Source organism: Bos indicus, chromosome 28 (genome assembly GCF_029378745.1).
Source record: "Bos indicus isolate NIAB-ARS_2022 breed Sahiwal x Tharparkar chromosome 28, NIAB-ARS_B.indTharparkar_mat_pri_1.0, whole genome shotgun sequence".
Lineage (NCBI taxonomy): Eukaryota > Metazoa > Chordata > Mammalia > Artiodactyla > Bovidae > Bos > Bos indicus.
This window is the reverse complement of record NC_091787.1, coordinates 25,174,677-25,187,555: the sequence shown is the minus strand read 5'-3', so window position 1 is coordinate 25,187,555 and position 12,879 is coordinate 25,174,677. Positions and strand designations below refer to the sequence as shown.

At 44.8% G+C, this 12,879-nt stretch overlaps 1 protein-coding gene across 1 annotated transcript in view; it reads right to left on the bottom strand.

The window, feature by feature from the left end:
- Window positions 1-7,769, bottom strand: part of STOX1 (storkhead box 1) — a 70,306-nt gene extending 62,537 nt beyond the window's left edge. Inside the window, exon 1 of the mRNA XM_019954252.2 lies at window positions 7,382-7,769. Coding sequence (XP_019809811.2) covers window positions 7,382-7,691 — 310 coding nt within the window. The 5' untranslated portion in view covers window positions 7,692-7,769. The remainder of the gene's footprint in view (window positions 1-7,381) is intronic.
- Window positions 7,770-12,879: the final 5,110 nt, after the last annotated feature.

Genomic DNA, 12,879 nt, shown 5'->3' with positions numbered 1-12,879 from the left:
CCAGTATTCTGATCTGGTGAATTCCATGGATAGAGCTTGGCAGGCTACAGTCCACGAGTCACAAAAAGCTGGACACAACTGAATGACGAACACTAAATGATCTTGACATAACCATTAATTTCTCTGTGGTCATGATGTTTTAAAAGAAAAAAAGGCAGGACTTAAAAACACCCATTAATGAGGTTTCATTTCTAATAATAGTGGACAAGATATTATTAGACCAATCCTCTTGCAAAAAACCACCATAAACTTTGGACAAAATATAAAAACTTTAACTTGAAAGTACTGAAATGCAACCAAAATCAGTAGAAACTGGAAGGGCAGTCTTCTCAGAAGGAAATGGCAATACATAAGTTTCTCATTTTTTATGGCCCTTCACCTAAAGGCAAGCTACATTAGGAGCCAGGCCAGGAGACTGAAACTATGGCAGAAACCCAAAAGCCGATCTTACTGGATTGAAGAATCTAAGGCCACTTTGGAGCAGCTACATCAGCAAGAAAGTGATGCTGAAAACGAGTGAGCCATGGAGGTGGAACCCCAAATTCTAAATATAAACTGACTGAACTGTGAACTATGCATGCAGAGGGCACAAGCAGCCTACCTTAAGAGATTTCAACCTGTCATTTACTGCAGGGGAGACAGAGTTCAGAGATAGGAGCACAGCCGAATTAGTTGCTTGATAAGCAAACAAAAAAACTCTACTGAGGAAAATAATAATCCAGAGTGTCCACAACATATGACTCATGTCAGAGATACAATCCATAATGTCAGAGATACAATCTATGTCTAGACAATACAAACAAAGTGAGCCATTCCAAAGAAAAGGCAACCAATGAGATGGATCCTAAGATGACTGAGATGGTAGAATTATAAGGAATTTTGTGTGTGTGTGTGTGTGGCCCATATAGGGATACAAGGAATAAAGAAGCTAGTATAGCTATTGTGAAAGATTTTTTTAAAAAAGAAAACATACTTACAATGAACAGGTTAGAAATCTCATTAGAGAAACAAATCATTAAAAAAAAAAAATCAAATGGGGAATTCCCTGGTGGTTCAGTGGTTAGAGACCTGGCTCTCTCACTGCCAAGGACGGATGTTCACTCCCTGGTCTGGGGATCTGAGATCCACAAGTTTCACAACGCAACCAAAAAATAAATAATAAAACAATTTCCCATCCGTTATTTTTAAAAAATAACCAAATGGGATCTACCCCAAAATAAAAACATATGTCTACACACAAACTTGCATAGAAATGTTCATAGCATTCTTCACAGCGGCCAAAAAGTGGAACCAACGCAAACAACCATCCACTGACGAGTAGATAAGCAAAATGTGGTACGTCCATATAGTGGAATATTATTCAGCCATAAAACTTAAGTACATAAGATATAACATGAAGGAACTTTGAAAACATTATGCTAAGTAAAATGTACCAGACACAAAAGACCACATATTGTGTGGGTTCCATTTACATGAAATGTTCAGCATAGGCAAATTCATAAAGGTAGAAGGTAGATGACTGGTTGGCAGAGGCTTGGGCAAGGGGAGAATGGGGAGATATTGCTAGTGGATACAGAGTTTCTTTGGAGGTGATGAAAATGTTCTAGAATTAGATAATGGGAATGATCATACAACTGTAAATACACTAAAACCCACTGAATTGTAGACCTTAAAATGGTTAATTTTATGTTATGGGAATTATAGCTCAACTTCTTTTAAAGTAAGGTAAAACATTATGTGAAACTGGGTAATGAATATGAAACTCTGCAACTTTTCTGTAAATCTAAAATTTTTCCAAAACAAAAAGTTTATTTTAAAGTAATTCTATTTACAATAGAATCCAAAATTGTTTTCAGGGACATAAATTAACAAAAGATATTTAGGACTTAAATATTTAGAAGTGCAAATCACTGCCAAGACAAATGAAGACATAAATTGTTAAGATGTCAATTCTCCCTAAATAAGGGGGACCAAGCATCCCAGTCTGCCTGGGATAGAGGGGGTTCCCAAGATGCAAGACTATCATTTCCAAAACCAGAGCAGTTTGAGGAAAACCAGGATTAATTTCGCATCTAACTTCAAATTAATCTATTGTTTCAATACAATCCCAATTAAAATTCCAGGAGTATTTTTTTTTTTTTTAAGACGTTGACAAGCTGATTCTAAAATTTATGTGGAAGAACAAAGTTGGAGGACTCACAACATCTGATTTCAAGCCTTACTATAAAGTACAGTAAGTACAGTATTGGTGAAAGGACAGACTCAGGATGAATGGAAATAGCCCCTTACATATATACTCAACTGATTTTCCACAAAGTTGCAAATGGAACTCAATGAGAAAGGTTAGTCTTTTCAACAAATTGTCATGAACAACTGGACACCCATATGCAAAAAGAAAAGAAAAACCTTCAAACTACACCTCATACCATTCAGGTGCTGTGTGCTGTGCTTAGTCGCTCAGTCGTGTCTGACTCTTTGTGACCCCATCGACTGCAGCCCTCTAGGTTCCTCTGTCCATGGGGATTTTCCAGGCAAGGCTACTGGAAGGGGTTGCCATGGCCTCCTCCAAGGGATCTTCCCAACCCAGGGATCAAACCCATGTCTCCTGCATTGCAGGCGGATTCTTTACCGACTGAGCCACTAGGGAACTCACATAAATAAAATGGCTCATAGACCTGAATGTAAAACCATAAAACTATAAAACTTCTAGTAGAAAACACTGGAGAAAACCTTTGGGGAATATAAAATGAGTGTAAAATCGTACAAACACTTTGGGAAAAGGTGCCATAAAACTAAACATAACCTACTAAGGAGTCAGCAATTCCTCTCCTAAGTAAGGACCCAGAAGAAATAAAAGCACAAAAAAAGTGTACAGGAATATTCATAAAAGTTTTTCGTATTAGCCATAAACTGGAAACATCCCAGATGTCCATCTAAGGATAAATGAATAAACCATGATATATTGACATTAGTAAAATGGATTTCTACTGAGCAATAAAAAGGAACAAATTAATAATGCAACAGAGATAAATCTCAGAAACACTGGGCTGAATGAAGAATCCTCACACAAAACAGTATATAGTCTATGATTTCACTTATGTGAAGCGCTTGAACAAGCAAACTTAATTTATGGTTTACACAAAAAAGTGGTTACTTCTGAGGGTGGGGGCAGAGCTGACTGGGAAGGGGCAGAGGGAACTTTCTAGGGTCATGGTAATTTTTCAAACTGTATTGGAAATTTGGGTTACACTCATGTATATTATATGAAAAATGCATGAAATGCTACATTTATAATTTGGGAATTTCACTGTTAATTTCATCTAAAAATTTCATTAGCTACTGAACCCAACAAGATGCGAATTCACAACACAACTCCAGAAACAAAGAAGAATAGGAGTTGGCCCATTCCTTCTCCTCACCATCTCTCCATATCCTACCCCCCGGCCATTCCCAAAATCAGATAAAGTAAGTCAGAACATTTCTGATGTTTGCCCAACTCTTGCACCATCAGGGCCTACGTATCCTTGAACTATTCCCCCAAATAAGATCTCAGAACAGAGTTTGAAATTTACACCTAGCATAAATTACTGGCTGGACTCGACTCAGAAGGAGCCCCTGTCATTTTACCTTGATTCCTCTGCGCTCAGAGATGTTTCAAGGAGCAGGTAAGAGAGACATGAGGAAAGGTGGGAAAATCCTCCCATCACCTCCCCTTCACCAACCCGACAGCCTGATCTTTAGTACCCTTCAAAGCACACACCAGGGTACTCTTGTCCAGCTGAATCAGAGACTTGCAAGAATCAGGTCTTGCAGTGCTCACATCTGTCACTGCAGGATGCAGAAGACTGCGTGTGAACCAGCCAGCTTCCAGAACACAGGCTCCCACTCAGCTCTCCCCTCTTGAACTAAATATGAAGTACACAGGCTGACTCCATTCTCTCCTTGAACACACTCAACTCTGAGTGAAAAGTACACTAAAACAGAAAAAAAAAACTCGAACAGTATCTAGCATATGAATACATTAATGAAACAAGTGTTTTGAAAAAGCCACAGGCATTTATTTGTTTTTTTTATGGCAGTGCTGCACAGCCTGAAGGATCTTGGTTTCTGGGATTGAACCCTGGCCACAGCAGTGAAAGCCCAGAATCCTAACCACTGTGGATCACCAAGGAACTCACACAGGCATTCTTATTTTCATTCTCATTCGATGAAAAAGATGAAAGGCCACACTGGCTGTGAAAGAGTTGGGATACCTCAACTATCAATTTCGGAAAACAAACTGGTTTGGCCAAGTGGCCTCCCCCTTCCCTTACCCCAGGAGGCCATCATTAACCTTTCATCTCCCCAGTGGGCGTGGTCCTCCAGTAAGGACTGATTCATCCAAACACACACAGGTGTCCCCCATCTGCACCACCTGCAGTTTTGGGAAGCTTCCAGAGCTCAACCCATCAGTTGTTAAGGTCATTTGCTAATTTTTTTTAAAAAAGAACAGAAACAGAAAACACTTGAGGACTAGAGCACAAAAGAAGAGTTAGCGCCTGGTTATCCTGCTAAAGACCCTTCGGCCCCTTAGGGAAATACTGTCGGCCTGGAAACTATTCTTCTCACCAGAGTGAGTGAGTAAGTGGGGTAGAGAGAGTGAATAGGGAAAGAAGATGCACAAAACATGGGAGAAACAAACTGCTGTAGCCTTAAAATCAGATCTGTCCCCTTAAATTCAGATCTGTCCCCTTAAATTCAGATCTGTCCCCGGGGTTCAGGTGACCCCTGTCTGCTTGGCTACAGCAATCCCTCCTTAAATCTTACAAGGCCACCATGAGCCCCGGTTTGGAAGCCTAGGAGAAGGCCCCACGGAGCACAGTGGGCTTATAAAACTGAGGGCCATTCCTCCTTGCCTCCCTGCATTTTGTCTGAGCTGGTCAGCAACACTTCCTAAGCCCAAATGCTCTTATATAGGAGTTGTTGTTAACTCATGTCCAACTCTTTGTGACCTCGTGGACTATAGCCCGCCAGGCTCCTGTGTCCATGGGACTCCTTCTCCCATGGACCCAGGGATTAAACCCACGTCGCCTGCATTGGCAGGCAGATTCTTTACCGCTAAGCCACCAGGGAACCCCTTACATAGGAGTACATGAGCCTCAAAAAACAAAACAACAATGAAAAATCTATGCCAAAGAGACCAAACTCATCTGACCAAATTGATTCTTTGTGTCTTTTTCTAACATTTTGCTCTTTCCCACAAGGTACTGAGAGTGGAGTGAAAACCTGCATTAGTTCTCAGCTGTTCTTCCTTGCCTTCCTGGAAGCTCATTTTAGCTTCTGGAAGCCACCTGCCAGATTTGTGAAAGCAAGTGGACTGAAATTTCCAGTATCTTTGAGAGAAATCCACTCCTCCTCCTCTCACCACCTTCTGGGACTCTTGAGGTGGCCCAAGAGCTGCCTTGATGCCTCCTCTCCTGCAATCTGACCCAAGGACCCCCAAATTAGACTAGTAATTAGCGAATACATTTAAAACAAACCTCTCTCCTCATGTGTATCCACTGACCAGCATCAAATAAGATCTCCCCTGTTTTGTTCCTCAAAATATCCCAGTAGGTGGTTTTGTATGAATTATGTTCAAATTCTTATCAATATTCTGTTAAATAACCTCAAAACTATTCCCTCCAAGAGCCCCTCATCAGGGGAGATGACCCAGAGTAAGAGCACTGTGCTGCACATGCCATAGAATACAGTGTCCATCATATCCTGAACTGCGCACTGAGGCAGCACTATCTAGTGGGTGGAGAATTAGAAGTACCTGGTGATATGTTCACTTTGTCCAATGCATCTTTCAGATGGCAGCAAACAGGGTCAATCCACAAACCAGCATTCACCACTGCTGGCTACACCCCAGGTGGCAGCATCACAGCTACCTCTGGCTTAGCACAAGCCCTCTCTATTTCACCCTCAGGTCCAGACCCCAACCCCATCCACTCCTTCTCTGCAATATGCTCTGTGCTCACCCTTTGAAAGGGGGTTGGGGGAACCAGAGAATGCAGCCGCTAATTCAAACCAGAAAAACCGAGGACACAGGACTGAAAAGAGCTTTTCATCCAGCCTGTGTGAAAGACCCCTTCCCCTTTGAGAATTTTGGCTTGGCTACTTGGTTCACCGCTATCAAAGCCAGAAACCTATTTTCTTCACTCACTCCTGCAAGTAAAAGGAGATGAAATGTGTGTATGTGGCTTTGCAAATGAGCTCTTTAGGGAAGAAAAGTGGGGGGTGGGTAGAGGTACCACACAGAATTGGATGCATGGAGGTGAGAAGACAAGGTTCGACCTCACTGGCCTAGGATGTGGAGACATCACCTCTGAGCAGATGATACACAACATCAAGCACCTCATGCTATCCTGCTCCCTTACACCTGGGGACTAAAACAAATGTGTTTTATTGCTGCTCCTTGTTCTCCTCCTCCTCCTCCCAGGATGATTTATGGGCTGAGACAGAGAGGGGTTCTTCCGTAGGAGTCAAAATTGAGCGCTGGAACAACTGGAGACTTGTGAATAGCACACCGTCAAATGGTACAGCCCCACATAAATGCAGACAGAACCAGGCTGTTCACAGGGAGCTGACACTCACATGAGTTTAGTGGGTAACAGAGACCACTCAGTGATGTGGCGGCTTATGTTCTTAATGAGAAACTATTTCACACAAGCAAAAAGCTGCTGTCTCCTAACAAATGGACTCTGAAAAGACTGGAAAGGAGGAATTCTCCCTATTTAGCTAATGGGATGGGATGTGTCCAGAACGCCATGTGTCATTTCTTTTTCCCTAGCAGTTAACGACCCCAAACCCTCCACTAGGCTCTGTTCCAAGACCACCACACCACCCAGTACAGCAGGGCATGAAAACCACAGCCTGTTGTCCGCTCCAAGCTTGTAATTCGAAACAAAACAAACAAAACATCAGCCAGTTCACAATCGGTAGATTCTGGCCAGCTCCTGGTGTACATTTCCTAAGCACCCCCACCCATGAAGCCGGGGCTGAGGCCCCTGTCTCCTGACCGCACACCTCCGGCTCCCGGGGCCCTAAACCTCTCTCCCTAAAACATCACTTTTCCAGACTGAAAGTTCCTTTGATCAGGAACCTGTGCACTTCACTGCCTCAAACAGTTGAGGAATGGAGACACCCTAAAGTTGGCCCAGGGCACGTCCAGTCATGTCTCGTTGAAAGTGGAAGCTCTCGTGTCCCAGCAAGAAGGAACGTCTCAGGACAGTTCTTCTCCAGCCACTCTGTCTGCGCTCCCAAACCCGCACCCTCCACCGCCAGTTCCCGCCCCAAAGGCCAGGGCTCGGTCCCGCAGCTCGCGCCTGACGCTCTCCCTTCCGGGCGCCGCACTCACCCACCGCCAGGATGCGAAAGCCCCGCGGCGGGCGCAGGGCCCGGCGACACCAGGCGTCGCGCAGCACCTGCAGGCTGGCGGGAGGTGCGTGCACCAGCAGCACCCCGCGCCGCAGCCATCCTTGGAAGGCCAGCCGCGAGGCGGCGCGCGCCAGCCGGGAGTTCCAGAAGCAGCGCGCGTTGGCTCTTCTGAAGGCGCGGAACACAGCGCGACCCCCAGGCTCCTCCGCACCCTCCACCTCCTCCTGCGCCTGCAGCCTGCACAGCACCAGCGCCAAGGAACCTGGCGCCAGTTGCACGGGCTGGGCCATGCTGCCTCGGCGGCCAGGTTCCGCAGCTTCGGTGCGCTGGTGGCCGCGGTCTGCGGGAGGGATCGGCTTACTGTGCGCGGCGCCGGCTGCCGGGGGAACGGGGCTCTAGGGGGCGGGGCCGACTTGAGCGCCGGGCAGGGGGTGGGGCGGAACGTGCCAGTGGCCTGGGGACGGCCACTGCTTTCACCCGAGAGGCGGCCAGTAGGAGTTTCCAAGTGCTGAATTCCCAGGTCATTCTCCATACCCCAACCCAATCCCCCAACTCCCACTCCGGGGGACTCCCCACTTTCCTGCTTCCCGGCAACCCGAGCTCCTCTTCCCCCATGGGCCGTCACTGGGGCTTTACCCGACCGGTGGGCGGGGGGCGCCCACAGCTCCCGCGGAATCAAGCTCCCTCCAACTGCGGCGCGAACGGCAGGTCAGTGTTCCGCAGAGCCCGGAGGACTAGGACGGCCGCCTTGGCCCTGGCTTTGGGATCGTCCCCAAGAAGACGCCACGAGGGATGGACTCCCTTGGGTCAGGAGTTAGGTCTCCGTCTGCTTCTAATCAGTTTGCGTAAGTTACTTTCCCTCTGTGACCTCCGTTTACTCTCTAGTAAAATAAGGAGTTGGGACTCAATTCTAAGAACCTTTTTCGTGACTTTCTGAGGTTCTAGTGTCTGTTCCCGCTCCTGGGTTATCACATTCACTTGAAGTGTTAAGGGACAAAGAATGATCCGGAGGCTCCATCTCGATCGGCTGGCGAGGCGCTGTAGTGAAATCCGTGAAATTCAGACCTCGTTTGGGATGGGGATTCAGACAAAAATCCCCAGGAGTGTATGGAAAGAAACTTGTGATCTGTCACAGCAGACTCTAGCCAGTGCCTCGCAGCACTGGGGACAGTTCAGATGCTGAGGGGAAAGAAGGCTGGAATCCTGACTGTTGCACTGGGTGAGGAGAGCTCCTGGGGGTAAGAACAGAAAGGAATGGAAGGGCAGTCGAAAATCAGCATTTTAAGAGGGAGCAGAGGGGCTTGAGGACACTTGGGAGTCAGTCCAGATTCCCACTCCCTCAGCTTATCAGTTATCAGTAAACAACTACAATAATTTGAGATAATCTTCACCTTGCTCCTAGTGAGTCATTATCACAGTAAATGATAGGGGATGTTGTTAATAGCTAGAGCTAACATATATTGAACACTGTATGCTGGAGGCCTTAATTTCACAACTCCATGTTAACTTCTCTTAGTATCTCTCCCTCTCTCTCTCTCTAACAGATAAGGTAACTGAAGCTAGGTTGGATTCAGAAGCACTTCCTGGTCAAACAGATAGTAAGAAATGGAGTCAGACAGCTTCCAAGTCAGAGCTCCCTATGACAAATTAAGTCTGACACAATTTTCAGTTTAAATAAGCAGGCAAACCTGAGACAACCATCTCACATTTCATTTCTGACTGAGATGGACAGATGGATAAATACAGCACAGAGCCCAAATGAACTAAATGTCTGTCTGTATAGCCAAGCTCCTCCTCTCTGTCGTGAGAGATGACATTACTGTGTTCCCCAACCTGGGGAACTATGACTTTAATCTTTATATCTAGCATCTATGACAGTGTCTATGATATCTCTATATTTCTAGTATCTATGACATAATTTCCATTTACACTCAACTCACTCTACCTAGAACTGTACTGAGAATTTGACGTGTAATTTTATTCTCAGAATTAACCATCTGAAAGGGGGTGATATTATTGAGCCCCATCTTCCCTCCAGAGCAAATAACTGCCAACAATGTATATCACTTTTCCATTGTCCTATTTCCAGATCTCTCTTGCCCACTTCATCAAGCCTGAAATTCTGCCAGTACAATCCCATCTTAGAAAGACTATGTCTCCAGAGTCTCAAAGCACATTCATTGTGTCTCCCATTTGTACTTTTTGTGAAGATTTAGTTCATTTAATTTGCTAATGTCTGCAAAAACAGTGGCATTTCATGGGACAGGACCATAGGCTCAGTAAAGTGTTTTGGGGCTTTAAGACCATTAGGAAGATTGAGATGGCTTATCCTAAGAGAAGGGAACAGGCAGCTAGTGCCTTTGATTGAATTGAGGGAGTGGCACTATGGGAGCACCCTATATGGAGGGACACTTGCGGATACTTGTAGCGACTACAGTCTAAGGCATTAGCCTTGAGAACCACAGTGACAAGCTCTCTGAAGCAATGCAGTCAAGACCATTGCTGGGGCCTCTCTGAACAAACCTGGTGGTGAGTGCAAGCAACACTGACATCAGTACTCTGTGTCAGCAGGTGCTGAGGTAACTGAGCACCCCAGGAAAAATGTCAAGCCCTGTTTTCCTCGTTTTCTGGGTATCATGTAAACCCCCAGGTTTTCTTGTTTGTGACAGTTCCAAGGAGTAGACTTCCCGAAACATGCTCAAGACATGGTCAACTCTGGCAAATGTAACTTGTGAGCTTGTTTGGTTTAGAAAACTGAAGAGTAACAGATTCATTCTTGCTACACTATAATTGCCAGAAAAGACGAACTGGGTCATTTGCTGCTCACACCTGCCTGGTGTCTGTCCTCTTAGGACAGATGATCCAGTTCAATAATCCTGATTCGGGGCTTTTCACACCCTGATTCCAGCTTGTCCTCCATCTCCATCTTTGCCTTCCTCCTCCAATCCACACCAAAGATCTTATGCTGCAGCTACTCAAAATTACACACCTTCCCAAATATGCTTCCACATCTTTGTTCACACTATTTCCTCTGCCTTGAAGGCCTCTCACCTTTCCATCAGGTGGTATACTACAAAGGCCAGCTCATAAAACCTGTGACACATCCAGGAAAATTAAATCTGTACTTAGAGCTTTGTTAACCCTCTCATAATACCTGTGTGTTCAAAGTTATAATATTTACTTACCTGTCTTGTTAGGCAACTTGAAAGGGCCAGGCTTCTGCTTGATTCATCTCTGTGACCCATCATATAGCCCAGTACCTGGGCCACAGATTTGTTCCATCTGAATCAAATCTAATTTAACTAGTGCTTGATCCAGGATAACCGTTTTTCTTGCTTTCTTGCTAGCCTCGTGTCCCCACCATACACAGAAGCATTCTGTTTTGAGGTTGAATCACAGGAAGACCTTGGTGCCCAACAGTCAATGCTGAGGTCAAAGCCTCAAGGAACATGCACCCAGGTCCCACGCATCCAGGCACCTGCAGTTCAGTTGTTTCTCTGGAGTCATTTTATGACACATGTTATACTCAGTATTAACTACCTCAAAATTTTCTGCACACTAAAATTCATCAAGTTGAAGTTCCTTCCCCTTAACTCAGAAAATCAAGCCTTGACACTTTAGGCTGATTTAGAGAGCATTTTATATCTGGGTTCACTTTATTATGACCATTTCTGCTTCTGCAACACATTTGTTTCCTTTATCAGAGGGGGGAAAAAAAGCCACACAGACTTTTGTCTCTATTTCCCAAAGGGAAATGTGAGGCTTTCCCAAGCAACTGTGATGACTCAAGGACAGAAAAAAGGAAGTGGGAGCAGGGGAAGGATATTTAATGCCGTTTCTTTTTAAAGAAAAAACATTACCTTTTTTTTCTAGCTGTTTTATTTAGGCAAGACTCTGGGCCACAGTAGCTTTGTCTGTAAACTGAGTTACCAGAACACTTGACTGACCCGAGAGTTTTCTTGGAGTCCCTTGCAGCTTCACAATTCTACAGCTGCACCTTCACTCCCAACAGGAGAAACCCTAATGCAGTTTCGGTAATCATTGAGCCTAATGAGGTCCTAAGAGATGAAAAAGAGCCTGAGGGTCCGATATCCCCAAGTTGATTCAGATTTGCCTTTAAACGTTTATTTTTAAAATTGTTTTTATTCATGTGCTTTTGGCTGCTCTGGGTCTTTGTTCCTGCACAGGCTTTTCTCTAGTCGTGGAAAGCAGGACCTACTCTCTAGTTGAGGTGTGCTTTAGATTCTCATTGGGGTGGCTTCTCTTGTTGTGGAGCATGGGCTCTAGGGCCTGTAGGCTCAGCAGTTGTGGCTCCCAGACTCTAGAGCACAGGCTCAAGTGTCATGGTGCTCAGACACGGGATATTCCCGGATCAGGGATCAAACCCACGTCTCCTGCATTGGCAGGTGGATTCTTCATCACTTAGCCACCAGGGAAGCCTGCCTTTAAACATTTCACTTCTTTATCTTCTCAATGGCAAGAGGTCAAAAAAAGATAAACACTGGAGAAAAAAGATCCTTAGCTTGGAACACTAAGAGGCTAAGAATACCAGAAATTCCATAATTCTGATGTGAGAAATGATTAAAAAAAAACACAAAAAACTATTTTGGTCCTTGTTAAAACGGTAAGGAAAATTTTGCTCAAGGCTATCGCAAAGTCTAGATAGCAAAGAGAGCTATCTATCTTTGCAAAGACAGCAAAGAAGCTGGGGATTTTTGCCAAGGAGCAGAATGAGGAAATCAGTGGATAGAAAATTACTGATAGGAGACATCAAGGATGGGGAATCCTTGCTAAACCTCAAGGATTTATACACTGAGGTGGGGGATGCAGAACTGATCAGTTAAAGGATTTGTACTAACCTGATTTAACAATATTCTTGGGCAGGACAGGCAGAAGACTAAGATGAGGCCCAATTTGGGGCCTAGTCAAAAAGAGGACTCAGAAAAGAAACAACAAAAACCTACTGTATAGCACAGAGAACTTATTCAGTATCTTGTAGTACCTATAATGGGAAAGAATCTGGAGAAAAATATATATATGGATGTACAACTGAATCACTATGCTGTATACCCAAAACTAACCCAACATTATCAGTCAACCCCACTCCAGTACTCTTGCCTGGAAAATCCCATGGACGCAGGAGCATGGTGGGCTGCAGTCCATGGGGTCACAAACAGTCGGACACGACTGAACGACTTCACTTTCACTTTTCACTTTCATGCATTGGAGAAGGAAATGGCAACCCACTCCAGTATTCTTGCCTGGAGAATCCCAGGGATGGCGGAGCCTGGTGCGGGGCCGTCTATGGGGTCACACAGAGTCGGACACGACCAAAGCGACTTAACAGCAGCACCACCATACTTCAATAAAAATAAAAAAATACTATAAATAAATAAAAATTTAAAAACAGGGCTCATAAAGGACTGTATACTTTGGTCAAGGAACATCTTTGTCAGGAGCCAGTACAGAACTTTCCAT